A 15,129-nucleotide genomic window follows, 5' to 3' on the forward strand; every position below is an offset into this window, starting at 1 on the left:
AGAGTTATCTTATAATCGTTGGAGTTTGCACATGCTCCACAGTTTCTACTTGGAGTAAGGTATTATCTCGAGTAGATTCTGGGCTGAGTTAGTTTCAATTGCAGGACGTGGGCTAAGTAGCCCAGGTCCTGTTGCAGAACAGGGAAGGCGGTGCAAGATAAAACTTTCGCCTTTCCTCGGGCTGTTCATCAACACTCAGCAGCAATTAACTGTTACACGGCGTCTTCCACTTAACACAGTACTTGAAAAGAGTTTCAGGGCTATAGTTGTATGCATGCGTATCTCAGAATAAGTGTTAGTATCTGCAGGAGTACTAATACACGAAATTCAGGGAATAAAAAAGATAAAGAGCTGAGGTGGCGTAGCAGTTAGAGTGCAGTGCTGCAGGCCACTTTAGCTGACTGTGTTCAGCAGGTCAGCGGTTCAAATCTCACCGGCTCAAGGTTGACTCAGCCTTCCATCCTTCCGGGGTAGGTAAAATGAGGACCCAGATTGTTGGGGGCAATGTAAATATATATATACATTGCTTACTGGTGTACACCGCTTAGAGAGTGCTCGCACTTAAAGCGGTATATAAGTCTCGTAAATAAATAAATAAATAAATAACATGTGGCTCAGATTTTTCTTGCCAAGAAAATATTGCCATCCATTCTACCGTGGGATTGTGGTTTTTTTTTTTTTTTTTTGAGAAAATAGTAAGAATTTGAGCATGAACAGATTATGCAAAAATGAATGCAGTTGGTTATTAGGCTATGTTGCTATTGATTGATTATATTTCCATTGCTACTGAATATTCTCCCTTGTTCTCAAGATGTCAAACTGATGACGGATCAAGAAGCAACTGCAGGCGGGATTAATTTTGCGATGCCAAATTAATTTTGGCATCGCATCTCCCAGAATCCTTCCTCTTGCCCACGAGATTGGGAATTGCAGCCATATATTTGAAAGGCACCAGCCTCGGAGCCCCTCTTATAAAATCCGAGCAGAAGTACAAACTCAAGACTAGGTTGACTTCAATTCCCAGAATTCCCCAACCAGAATGCATTCTGGGAGCTGAAAGCCAACTTCTTAAAGTGGCCAGGTGTGTTAAGAGTACACCCACCACCTTCTCTCGGTTGGTTTCTGACAGCCCTTTTGTGTCTTTTTGGTGTGTTTGTGGGTTTTGTGTTAGTACCACTTGAGAGTGCCCTGGAAAGACCACACTTGGAATATTGCATCCAGTTTTGGTCACCACAATATAAAAATGATGTTGAGACTCTAGAAAGAATACAGAGAAGAGGAACAAAGATGATCAGGGGACTGGAGGCTAAAACGTATAAGGAACGGTTGCTGGAATTGGGTACGTCTAGTTCAATGAAGAGAAGGACGAGGGGGGACATGATAGCAGTGTTCCAATATCTCAGGGGCTGCCCCAAAGAAGAATGGGGTCAATGTATTTTCCAAAGGACTTGAAGGCAGGACTAGAAACAACGGATGGAAACTCATCCAGGAGAGAAGCAACCTAGAACTAAGGAGAAATTTCCTGAGAATGACAACAATTAACCAGTGGAACAACCTGCCTCCAGAAGCGGTGAATGCTCCAACGCTGGAAGTTTTTAAGAAGAGACTGGACAGCCATTTGTCTGAAACGGTCTAGAGTTTCCTGCCCGAGCAGGGGGTTGGACTAGATGACCTCCAAGGTCCCTTCCAACTTTATTATTATTTTTTCCCCCTCAAGCATTCAGAGGAGCAACATGTACCGTGTGCTATTTTCAGAAAGCACGGATGCAGAACTACTTACAGCATTTAATGAGCAGGGTGATTCATTTCTCCCTGATAGAAGCAGGATTATTCTCCACCCCAGAGGTTCACGTGGACATCCAAGACCTTAGATTAATGCTTGGAAAAAAAAGACGATGAGCTACAAGAGCTGGTACTAGCATTTTCCACATTTATCATCCTGAGATGTTTTCTCAAGGCTGACAGCTGGTCCTAGTTCTGGTTCCTGTTCTGCCACTCTTGAGCTGCATCCTGCTTCGGGGAAGGAGATATATTACGCAGATAAAACGTGCAAAATAAATGTTTGCGCAGGCTCGCCTGGCTGACTCATGGATGTTGGAGATGGGGGCACCTGCCGTGTTTCTTTTCTATGTAGAGAGCGATCTTCTTTATCCAAAGCAAAAAGAAAAAAGAAACCCAAACACAAATAATCACATCATAGAAGATGTCTTTGCCTAGGGCAGGGGTCTCCAGATGTGACAACTTTAATGGCTGGCTGAGGACTTCTGGGAGTTGAAGTCCACAAATCTTAAAAGTGGCCAGGTTTGGCGACCTCTGACTGGGGGGGGGGGAAAGACACCAAATTGCTTCCCATAAATCAAATACATTTACCAGAAACTTTATACCTGTTCCTAAGTACTTTTTTGTATTTTAATAATAATAATAAAGTTGGAAGGGACCTTGGAGGTCATCCAGTCCCACCCCCTGCTCAGGCAGGAAACCCTACACCATATTGGACAAATGGCTGTCCGGTCTCTTCTTAAAAACTTCCAGTGTTGGAGCATTCACCGCTTCTGGAGGCAGGTAGTTCCACTGGTTAATTGTTCTCACTGTCAGGAAGTTTCTCCTTAGTTCTAGGCTGCTTCTCTCCTTGGTGAGTTTCCCTCCGTTTTATGCGCCCAGTAATCTTCACTTTTATAATCAGGGGCTCCTGAGGTGCTGAAAATGAAGCGGCCGTGTTCCTTGTTCACCTTTGGTTTTTAATTTATTTTTTTAAATTGCCTTGTAATTAAAAATTAATAGGTGGGGAAACCTAGCGTGCTTCAAAACCAAGAACAGGTTTCAAGTGGGAAAAAAAACCCCCCGCAACCCTGGACTTTTTTCTTTGAAAATATTACTTTAAAAAGAAACGCTGACGAGAAAGGGAAGAATCCTGGGAAATATAACCTTGAGGATGCTGCATTCATCCTCTAGATCAGGGGTTCCCAACCTCCGGTCCGTAGACCGGTACCGGTCCTTGGGCATGCCAGCAACCGGTCCGCACAAACAAGCAAAGCCCCATTTGGGTGCAGGCAGCACACAAAACCACACACTCTCCGGTCCGTGGAAAAACCTCTCACTACGGAACCGGTCCCTGGTGCCCCAAAAGGTTGGGGAACCTCTGCTCTAATTTGCAGTGCTTTTTTCAAACTGGGCAAATTTGTGTGGACTTCAACTCCCAGAATTCCCCAGCCAGCACCCATTCTAGGAGTTGGAAGTCCAACATCTTAAACAGTTGCCAAGTTCAAAAAAAAAACCCCGATCGAGTGTCCTCCACGTGTGCCAAATGCCACTTGGTGAGAATGCTGAAGAAAAGTTCTTAAAAGTCAAATATATCCAATAGCCCCATGAAGTCAGGGAATCAATACTAAAGGGAAGGGTTGATGTTTTAATTGTGACAGATGCAGGATTAAATCATGTGTACTAGATCAAGGGCTCTTCAAACGTGGCCCTTTTGTGACTTGTGGACTTCAACTCCCAGAATTCCTCAGCCTGGCTGAAGAATTCTGGGAGCTGAAGTCCACAAGTCACAAAAAGGGCCAAGTTTGAAGGCCCCTGTACTAGATGATGAGAAGATGCGGCAACTCTTCCCATTTGATTTAGATAAGATGTCCACTTCATCTGCCAAATTTTGTGGCCGGCAAATGTGTATTACGTGTACGTTACACGTAATTGTAAGTTTATTGTTCAGAAGCATTCTTGAGTCTTTCTGTAAAGGACGCCAAAGTGCCCTTCGATTGTGAAACAAGATGGGTAGCAAATAAATTCGATGAATGAATGAAGGTGGGGCCTGCAATAATCACAATAAACCAGTGATCTCCATAGGCCTGTCCTCACTGACAAGTTTATAGGCTTTTTTTTCTGCAGAATGTAGCCTGCAGCTTTACTGGTTAACTAGAATGCAGAGGAGGTATTAGTAATTTTGAAATTGTTAATTGCTTTATACTCTTAACAGTGTCTTATAACCCAGTTTGTTGTAGAACATAGCCAGTTTGATTGATCTCAGCAAGTTAAGATCAGACTGAATTAATAGTGGGCTAGGAAAACTGAAGCTGTAGGCTAAATTGTGAAGTTGAATAAACATCCCCAAAGAATACAGGGGGGCAACAAATTCCGTATTGTTGCCAAGAAAAGTATTTATTTATATTCCATATTTCTAAACTGCTTATCTCCCTCAAACACGGATGAATGCGTGAAATCATTGAGGATCAACCTGGAGTTGAAGACTTTATTTTACATTTAGAAATCCGAAGTCTTTATCATAATCCTCCAGAGATCTATCAATAGATTCTTTTAATACCCGTATATACTTGATTTACCAGAGTTATTCCCGATTTCTGATTCCATTGCTAAGAATATGGGTTATTTCACGGAGAAATGTACCTGTCAACACAGAAATTGCTGATCAATAAAATCTTTCTATAGTGATAAATTCTACACGAATGAGCTAACACAGTGGTTCTCAACCTGTGGGTCGGGACCTCATTTGGGATCGAACGACCATTTCACGGGGGTCGCCAAACAACGCAGTCCGCCATTTTTCCCCCTTTTCCTTAGCTGTGCTACTCCCTTTTATTCTATTGGCTTTTGAAAGCCAATAGAATAGACTCTCTTGAATAGAGTCTAATTCTATTGCTTTCAAAAGCCAATAGGAATTGTCCAGGCTGTCTCTGCCCTGCTGAGCCCGCCAAAAGTCCCATTCTGCAAACGGTGCTGCACCAGTTGAGTAGTCCTCGACTTACGACCGGTTGAGTAGTCCTCGACTTACGACCAGTTGGAGGTCGCGGCATTAAAAAGGTTGAGAACCACTGAGCTAACAGATGTATTATGCTTGAAGCTTTCGGACAATTAACTTGATAAACCGAACACTAGCTCATAAAATCCTATATCATAATAAACCTATTGGTCTTTGTGTTAGCTCCACTGTATCATTGACGATAATTAATACCTGGATTTGAGCGTTCGCATCTAAACAAATATATTTGCAGCTCTTCCAAAAAAACTGCAGCTAACCTCTGTAACACATTTAAACCCCGACTGTTATTTTTTTTTTCTCTCTCTCCCTTAGGCTCATGCAACAGTCTGGCACAATTACGACCGACATTTTCGACCCCAGCAGAGAGGTTTTTTATCGATCACGTTGGGATCTCACTGGGTTGAGCCGAGCAAACTCAATAACGAATCCGACATTGAAAAGTGTCAGCTGTCCATGCAGAAAGTCCTCGGCTGGTTTGCAAAGCCGATACACGGAGACGGCGATTACCCCGAAGAGCTGAAGAGGGAACTTCCCGCTCTGCTCCCAAAAGCCACGCCGACCGAAAGGAAATATTTTCAAGGGACGGCCGATTTCTTTGCATTTTCCTTCGGGCCAGATAACTTTAAACCTCCGGGCAAGGTGCCCAAAATGGGGCAAACTTTCTCCCTCGACTTGAGGGGAGTTTTGAACTGGATTAAAGCGGAATACAACCCTCCCAGGGTCCTGATTGCGGAAAATGGCTGGTTCACCAACAAAGATGTAAAAACAGAAGATACGACGGCGATTTACACAATGAAGACTTTTGTTAATAAGGTTTTGCAAGGTGTGTAAGGCGACCGGGGGGGGGGGAGAGATTCGAACGAGGGTCACTTACACGAGACAATAAGAGTCAACCACAGGCAGTCCTCGGCTTTTTACAACGGTTCATTTAGCGACCGTTCCAAGTTACAACGGCACTGGAAAAAAAAAGAGGGACTGAGGTCCGTTTTTCACACTTAACAATACTGCGGCATCCCCACGGTCACGTGATCAAAAATTCAGCCGCTCGACGAGCGACTCATAGTTATGACGGTGGTAGCGTCCCAAGTGACGCGGTCACGTTTTACAGCCTTTTCTGACAAGCCAAGTCAGCGGAGGATCCGGATTCACCTTACAACGGTGTTATTAGCTTAACGACTGCAGCGGCGCCCTTAAGAACTGTGACAAGTCGTAAAATGGGGCAAAAGTCACTTAACAAATTTAGCCATTGACATTTGGGGCTCAGTTGTGGCCGTTAAGTCGAGGACTGCCTGTACATAGGACGATAAATTCGTGACGGGTAGCTAGCTTTGCAGAATGTGTTTACAGGTAAGCATCAGCTCAAAGGCCGGCAGGTGAAATAGTCACCTGAAGCTTGCAAATTTTCTTTTCTCCCACTGCAGTCCTAAAGACAATCCCTCCAGTCCATTGGAAGGAAATACCTGGGACAAGTGGTTGATGATATATTAAGTGAGGTCATCCACGGGCCTTGAACTAAATTAAAAGCTCTTGGAAGCAATTAGTCTAGATCAGTGTCGCTTAAAAGTACGGTCCAAGGACTACTGCGGGTCCCCCAAGACCATCTCAAAATGTCTGCAGAGTCAAAGTCGTTTGTCAGATGTTGAAGATATTTGCAAAAATCTAAAACAATATCCCTCTTTCTCATTATTTGTTAAAAATATACGGTTTTTTTTTTAAAATGAAAAATACTTCTATGTTAACATCTAATAGTTTTTGATCTTTATCCGATTCAGCAAATGTTCTACAAATGTGTTTTTTTTAATGAAAAATACTTCTACGTTAACATCTAATAGTTTTTGATCTTTATCCAATTCAGCAAATGTTCTACAAATGTGTTTTTTTTTAATGAAAAATACTTCTACGTTAACATCTAATAGTTTTTGATCTTTATCCGATTCAGCAAATGTTCTACAAATGTTTTTTTAATGAAAAATACTTCTACGTTACTATCTAATAGTTTTTGATCTTTATCCGATTCAGCAAATGTTCTACAAATGTGTTTTTTTAAATGAAAAATACTTCTACGTTACTATCTAATAGTTTTTGATCTTTATCCGATTCAGCAAATGTTCTACAAATATTAAACATCAGAATGCCTCCTGATCCCTCAAGGGTTAATTATAAATCTGAGGGTTTATTTCTTTAAAAACCCAGATCGTGTCTGTTTTGATTTTTAATGTGCCAAACATTGATAAACATACGCTATGTAAACAAAAGCTGTTTTGGGGTCCTCCATAATAATTTTTAGAAGTGAGAAAGAGTCCCAATAGCAAAAACCTGAAGATAACACTGGTCCAGATCTTCGGTGATAAAAATTATCCATGCCTTCCTTAAATTGCTTTCCAGAAGTGGGGGGAAATAAGTGAAAAGATACGAGGTGGACCAGACTTAATGTGATCCCATCCAATTAGTCTTGAAGAAATAGCTGCCCATCAAAAAATAATCCCTTCGACTGGAACCAGGCAAACAAAGCAGGCAGTTGCTAAGAGAATTCCTTTGTCACCTTCCTTGCTGGCTTAACGTTTGTGATGAGTGCCAGGCGTGGTTTGTTAATTGGACAATTATTTTTTTTATTTATTTGCCTTGCGCAGCTATTAAATACGATCAGATTGAGGTGTTCGGCTACGTGTCTTGGTCTCTCCTGGATGGATTCGAATGGCAACAGATGTTCAACAACCGGCGAGGATTGTTTTACGTAGACTTTAATAGTAAAGAGAAGGATCGGATCCCCAAGTCATCTGCCTTTTATTATAAGCAAATTATTCAGGAGAACGGCTTTCCTGCGGAAGAATCGACCCGGACTTTGCAAGGCCAATTTCCTCCGGAGTTTTTCTGGGGCATCACCGAATCAGTTATCAAGGTAAGCAACCTAAAAGCAAGCATCCCAACTATTTGGGATGGATAAAATTCATTAAAAATGTATTTAGAGTCTTCCCCAAGTGTTGCAAATATTAAACGTCAGAATGCCTCCTGATCCCTCAAGGGTTAATTATAAATCTGAGGGTTGTTTCTTTAAAAACCCAGATCAGTTTATTGAGGTAGATGTCCCAAACCATAGGTTTCTAAGGTCTTTGCTCGAAAAAAAAAAAAAAAGACATACAATTAGGAGTAGAACATAAATCAGAAGGTTATATATGTGAAACACACATTCCTCAAATGCACGAGGCACAAAAATAGTTATTACAGTGTTTCTCAACCTGGACAATTTTAAGGCATGTGGTCTTCAACTCCCAGAATTCCACAGCCAGCATTGCTGGTTGTGGAATTCTGGGAGTTGAAGTCCACATGCTTTAAAATTGTCCAGGTTGAGAAACACTGACTTATTAGGTTGGGGCTGTAAAGAATGCCAGGTGAAAGTCTCAACACGCTAGAGAAAACATTCTTACCTTATAGATTATTCTTAGGGCATAAATATGTTCAAGAGATGGGAGAAACTTAACCGAGAACTGTATTACTCACCTCAGGCTTAGCAAGATAAGAACATAACTCTGGTGGAGTAACCAGTGGTCTCCCATCTCTCTTTTAAGACCAAGCAGTCTCTTCCAGAACAGGCTGAATACCCTTCATCTACCTCAGGGGTTCTCAACCTTGGCAACTTTAAGACTTGTGGACTTCAACTCCCAGAATTGCTCAGCCAGCTTTGCTGGCTGAGGAATTCTGGGAGTTGAAGTCCACAAGTCTTAAAGTTCCCAAGGTTGAGAACCCCGGATCTACCTGAAGACCAAAAAGACCTTGACCTTGCCTAGATATATGGATTTCTTGTCCTCCGTGCAGTAAGTGGTTGTGTTCAAACATTAATTCAGAACAACCCTCCCTCCCAACTTCATCTGCCTCTGATGGATGGGAGGCAAAACTGAACGTTATTTGCAGACTGACATCCCAGCTCATCTTTTTATATGGCCTTGTCTAGATGTATTGATCTCTTAACGTTCATCCAGGACTTCCCACCATAGTTGAGTCAGCAGATGGAGCAGTAGCTTCAGCGGTTGCCTCAGAAGGGTTGCACTTTGTCCATGCTAGATATCCTCCTCTTAAGACGCCACCCTATATTAGAGGAACTGACCGGGATGCTCTTCAGATCATGCTCTAACTGCTCTGTCTAAATCTAAAATATTGGGAAGGAGGAAAGCCACGTATTTATTTTATTTTATTTATTTATTAATAAAATTTATATGCCGCCCAATCCCTAGGGACTCAGGGCGGCATACAAAATTAAAACAATAAATATAACAATAAAATAAGTGCATTCATACAGCATGTCCCAATCGTATTTCGGCCCCCCCGGGGACATCAACCCCAGGCCTGCCGGAACAGGAGAGTTTTAATGGCTTTTTTAAAGGCCGGCAAGGTGGGAGTAGTTCGAATCTCAGGGGGAAGTTGATTCCACCAGGTCGGAGCCACCACAGAAAAGGCCCTTCCCCGAGGGCCCACCAGCCGACATTGTCTGGCCGACGGGACCTGAAGGAGGCCCAATCTGTGGGACCTCACCGGTCTCTGGGAACTATGCGGCAGTATGCGGTCCTGTAAGTAACCTGGCCCTATGCCATGAAGGGCTTTAAAGGTGATAACCAACACCTTGAATTGCGTCCAGAGACCCACAGGAAGCCAGTACAGCTCGTGGAGGATAGGTGACACGTGGGTGTACCTTGGTGCACCCACAATCGCTCTCGCGGCTGCATTCTGAACCAACTGCAGCCTCCGAACGCTCTTCAAGGGTAGCCCCATGTAGAGCGCATTACAGTAATCCAGTCTTGAGGCGACAAGGGCATGAGTGACCGTGAGTAGAGCCTCCCGGTCCAAATAAGGCCGCAACTGGTGCACCAGGCGAACCTGGGCAAAGGTCCCCCTGGCCACAGCCGATAGATGTTGTTCCAAATTTAGTGGTGAGTCCAGGAGGACGTATGTAAATCAATATTCCTTTCTTAAATCTTAATTCTCGTTTACAGGCAGAATCCTTAGCTTCTTCTCCTCAGTTCTGTGACCCTAACCTGTATCTCTGGAACGTCTCCGGCGACGGAAAATTCTACCAGGTGAAGGGAGTGAGATTGAAAACCCGGCCAGTTCAATGCACGGACTTCACCAGCCTTAAAACACATCTTCAACTGCTCTCGCGAATGAAGGTCACTCATTATAGATTCGCCTTCAATTGGTCGCTGCTCCTCCCCAGCGGCGATCCCTTGTCCCTTAACCGCCAAGTCCTTCGGTATTACCGATGTCTGATTAGCGAGACGCTCAAGCTCAACGTGAAGCCCGTGGTCACCTTGTACTATCCGACCCACCAGTCACTAAGCCTGCCGGGTCCTTTCCTTCAACACGGTGGTTGGTTGAATCAATCCACCGTCCGGGCATTTACAACTTACGCCGAAAAGTGCTTCCAGGAATTTGGAGACCTGGTTAAATTCTGGATCACCATCAACGAGCCAAATCGGTTCGGTGAGGTTTACAACGGCAGCAGCAATGACACGTACCGGGCAGCTCACAACTTGCTGATGGCGCACGCCATGGCTTGGCAGGTCTACGATAAACGGTATCGGTCTTCCCAGCGGGGTCAGGTGTCCCTGTCTCTGCACTGCGATTGGGCGGAACCTGCCAACCCTTATCTCGATAGCCACTTGGAAGCGGCCGAGAGGTTCCTCCAGTTTGAAGTGGCCTGGTTTTTAGACCCTCTGCTGAAAACGGGGGATTATCCCCCAGCCGTGAGGAAATATCTCGGTTACAAAAAAGGCCAAGGCCTCTCCAGTTCCTTTTTGCCGTTTTTCACCAAGGGAGAGAAGCAGCTGGTTCGAGGGGCTGCCGATTTTATCGCCGTGAATCACTTCACCACGAGATTTGTGGCCCACGAGTCGAAGAACGGGAGCCGGTATGAATTCGACCAGGACATTCAACTCGTGCAAGATTTCACCTACCTCAGTTCCCCCCTTCGCTCCGCCGTGGTGCCTTGGGGGTTACGCAAAGCCCTGAACTGGATCCGTCGGCGTTACGGCGACATGGACATTTATCTCACCGCCAGTGGGATCGAGGATCCGTCGAACGACAACGACGAGCTCCGAAAATACTACATCGGGAAGTACGTGCAGGAAGCGTTTAAAGGTGAGGAGATGGTGAACCGACGCTCATCCCGCTAATTCAGAAGTGTCCTGTGATTGGTTTAGCAAACTTGAAAGGGGGCTGCTTGACTGCATCTCCTTTGCGCAGAAGGGATGAAACTGCTTCAAGGGAAGACACACTATTTTTATAGACTGGAATAATTGTTAGGTTTTCTGTAGCGTGCGGGTCTACTGCAGGGGTCTTCAAACTTGGCAACTTGAAGACTTGTGGACTTCAACTCCCAGAATTCCTCAGCCTGTCTACAAGTCTTAAAAGTTGCCAAGTTTGAAGCCCCCTGGTCTACTAAATGGCCATTTTTAGCATCAAAACATCACACTGGGGACAGGAATTAGAAGAGATCTGCTAGCAGTGTATCAAACCAACACATTTTCATTAAAAAGCATAACCTTTTGTAAGGAAAGCATCTTGATTATGGGTACACACAAGATAGATTACGGATACCACGTCAATTAAGGATTGTGGTTGTAATGGGTAAAAAAAAATAACTCAGCTTCCTGATTTTTGGCTGCTAGATTAACACGGCTCCCTCCTACAGTGTCTAAAATGGAAGCAAAGGATTCATTCACACATGTGCTGTGCTTGGCACAACAGTGGTGTGTTTGATTTGTTCTTTACACTTCAGTCCTAAATGAGGCTTCCCATCCCTACTGCTCTTCAGATGTGTTAAACGACGTGTGTTGTGCTGGCTGGATTATTGTCTAGCATTTCTGGTGAGCTGTAAATTGAAAAGGGTTGTTCCCATTATATTCAGCAAATCCAGGCCAAACATCACACACATATACGCACACCTTCCTTTACTACAGGTAGTTCATTTTTGTAGAATTGTACATAATCCTGCCCAAAGCAATTTTTTTTTTGGTCAGCTGTAAAGATGACTTCAGCAACTATGTTTTCCAAGTGATACTGTCAAATTATTTTTCATCATGCAGTTGATAACTTTCTAAAAAAAAAAAAAAAATACCAGACTATTCCATCCAAAAATATATTTAACTTGATATAGCAAAATCTACAAAACAAAAGCCAGAGCAATAAAATACAACACTAATACCTTTTCAGCAATCGTATCTTTTTTATCACTTGGACTTTGAAATATGTGATCGGAAATCAAGACTAATAATGAAAGACATTTCAATCCAAACCAGCTCACAAGGGTTGATGTTGTGAAGATGGCTGGAGGAAGAAAAAAATAATAGGTGTGCTTGAATAAAGACGAGATAAAGACAGATAAAATAAAAATGAGAGGATGATAAGGCTGACTGCTCCTCGCTTTTAACAAATGCAAATGTAAGAATCTGATGCAAGCGGTTGAATAAAGGTATAGTTTTCTGATTATCACACTTTGTTCTACTTAGCAGAACGAGAACGCCCCCAGATAAAGCTGTGAAGCTTTAATGGAATTTAGCTTTGTACTCTTAACTCAGCTCTGGCTATGTGGAATAAATCCAGTGGCTTTTCAGTTTAATCTTATTGCAAAAGATTATTGTGAAAATCATAGCAACTTGAAGAATTGATTTAGGTCGGAGGAGAACGTGAAATTCTGCAAAAGCTCTGTATTTTAATTGTGAGGGATAACAAACGGTATTAAAAGACGAGAGCAGAATAGAGTGAGAGAACAGGATTAAGAAGTGTCATACAAGCAAATTACCAACAATCTTTGTATGGTCAAAGCTTAACAAACCTTTACATTTCTGAGGATTACAGTCTACCAAAATGCCAAGAATATTATAGGGCAGTGATGGCGAACCTTTTAGAGACCGAGTGCCCCAAAACCACCCCCCCACCCCGTCCCCATTCCGCCCTGCCCGCTGGGTCACCCACCACCTCCACGGCCCGCCACAGATCACCCAGGCAGCCCAGCAGCGCCATGGTGGCCACGCCCTCCACCCGCATCCTACAGCATCATCTGCGTGTGACAGGGCTCAAGGGCGGAGTCTTGTCCCCGCTGCCCGGCTACCATGTCCTTGGCTGCGCTGCTTCCTCTGGGGGGGGGCTGCTGGTGAGGAGGGGGCCATGGGAGGCGGGGCTGGGACGACGGTGCGTGTGCCCACAGAGAGGGCTCCGAGTGCCGCCTCTGGCACGCGTGCCATTGGTTCACCATCACTGTTATAGGGTATACAAGCAGTGCTCGACGTACGACCACAATGGAGCCCAAAATGTCTGTGGCTAAGTCAGACATTTGTTAAGTGAGTTTTACCCCATTTTACGACCTTTCTTGTCACCGCCATTAAGCGAATCCCGAAGCTGATAAGTTAGTAAAACGACTGTTAAGTGAATCTGGCTTCCCCATTGACGTTGTTTATCAGGTGGTCGCAAAAGGGGGATCACGTGACCTGGGGCAGTGCAACTGTCGTGAACTAGTCAGTTGCCAAGGCTTTCAATTTTGGATCACATGACCAACAGGGATGCTGCAGCCGTTATAAGGATGCTGCAGCGGTCAGAAGTCCCTTTTTTGGGAGCCGCTGTAACTTCGAACGGTCACTAAATGAACTGTTGTTAAATCGAGGACCACCTGTAACACACCTTATTATTTAAGAAGAGGAAGCAAATGAGAAAATGGCAAGCGAGACTGTAAGAATCATTTTTAAAGCAATGCTTCTGCCTCAAAAGTAATCTATGCGGCGTGACAAGAAATCATAATGAATTGGAAGACGTTCTCTTAATTCTTGAAAGCTTCTAGAAAAAATGTTAATTGTGTTATTAACACCAACAAAATACTTTTAAAAAAAAAACCTTACAGAAATCCAGGCAAGGTTGTTCCTTCAGAAAAAAATGAGTTTACACCCATTTTTTTCCTTTCCAAATACTATGGTTCGGCTTTTCGGTTCACGCAGAAATACGCAATTAACGTGAGCCTTGTTGTCCTTTTCAGCTTACCACGTCGACAAAGTCAACCTCAAAGGCTACTTTGGGTTTAAGCTCACGGACGAAGTCGCCAAACCCAAAATTGGATTCTTTACTGCCGAATTCCAGGCCAAAGCTTCCGTCCAATTCTACAACCAGCTGATCTGCAACAACGGCTTCCCTGCTGAGCCTGCCCATAAATGCAGCCCACACATGGAAACGGCTTCCTGCACGCTCTGCCTGCTTCTCATTCGGGAAAAGCCGCTAATCTTCCTCGGATGCTGCCTTTTGGCTACACTAGCGACGCTTCTAAGTATCGTTGCGTTTCATAAACGAAAGAAAAGAAAACAAGAGTGGTCAAAATACTTCCAGCACTTTGGCCTTTCTGTTGAAACTAAAGCTAAGAAAGTCCCTAGCCAGATATAGAACTGTTTTCTTTTGTCCATTTGGCAACAAGGATCAGAAAAGTTAGCGGAAACACTCCCTATTCTTGTTCAGCAAGATACTTACCATCAGAACGCCAAATTCAGGATTCTGACACAGAACAACACTTTGGGTTTTTACCAAGGATTCACTCTACATTCTTCTTCCCTGTCTTAAGATATTTCTAGCTGCTTACTACGGAGAATATGGTGTCCAGTCCAAACTAGCCTTATTCCCTTTCTTCAGCCTCTGATTAATATATACAATCCAGTCCAACAGAAGCTATTCAACATATTGTAAGGCTTGCACATCTCCACGTGAGAGCGAACTATTAAAAAGGATGCATGTTGGTTCGTTATTTTAATTCGAATGCAACCAAAGTGTTTCTGTTGGGTCTGTTGGGATAAACTCTGTGGTTCAGTTTGAAATGACAAGATTTTTTAGAAGCGTGCACTTTTCAAGAAATGTCTTCGCCTTTCTCAAGTATAATTCTCCAGGGTTTGTGTGTATGTGCTGTGGTTTATAGATGGAACGTTTACGATATCTTTTATTTCATTTTTTGCAATCCAAGTTGGTTAAATACCAGCATGTATTAACATTTATCACTAATGCTTGCCTCCCATTTTGTCTCTCGCCCCCCCAAAAAAATTCAATTAGGTAACGGAGTTTAATGGTGAGATTGTAGCTTTTAATTCAGTTTCCAAAATAAGAAACAAGCGGAGTTTTGGGAAAAGACCGGAAATATCTCACAATTTGAATTAAACCAACCAATTCCAGATTCCGAATGGCCTGAAGATAAATAATATTCCACTGTCTTAGCGTGTGAGACTCTCACATGTAACTCCTAAAGCAGTGTTTCTCAACCTGAAGACAATTTTAAGGCATGTGGACTTCAACTCCCAGAATTCCACAGCCAGCAATGCTGGCTGTGGAATTCTGGGAGT

General features: G+C 43.5%; 1 protein-coding gene across 1 annotated transcript; it reads left to right on the plus strand.

Annotated features, from left to right (window-relative positions):
* Window positions 1-6,768: 6,768 nt before the first annotated feature.
* On the plus strand, window positions 6,769-15,011 carry LOC120299933 (beta-klotho-like). Its single transcript, XM_039325275.1, has 3 exons — window positions 6,769-7,673; window positions 9,760-10,903; window positions 13,791-15,011. The coding sequence occupies exons 1-3, from the start codon at window positions 7,479-7,481 to the stop codon at window positions 14,186-14,188; spliced, it is 1,737 nt and encodes a 578-aa protein (XP_039181209.1). The 5' UTR covers window positions 6,769-7,478; the 3' UTR covers window positions 14,189-15,011.
* The last annotated feature ends 118 nt before the right edge of the window (window positions 15,012-15,129 follow it).

Source organism: Crotalus tigris, unplaced genomic scaffold, assembly GCF_016545835.1.
Source record: "Crotalus tigris isolate CLP2741 ecotype Arizona unplaced genomic scaffold, ASM1654583v1 scf7180000024321.1087588, whole genome shotgun sequence".
NCBI lineage: Eukaryota > Metazoa > Chordata > Lepidosauria > Squamata > Viperidae > Crotalus > Crotalus tigris.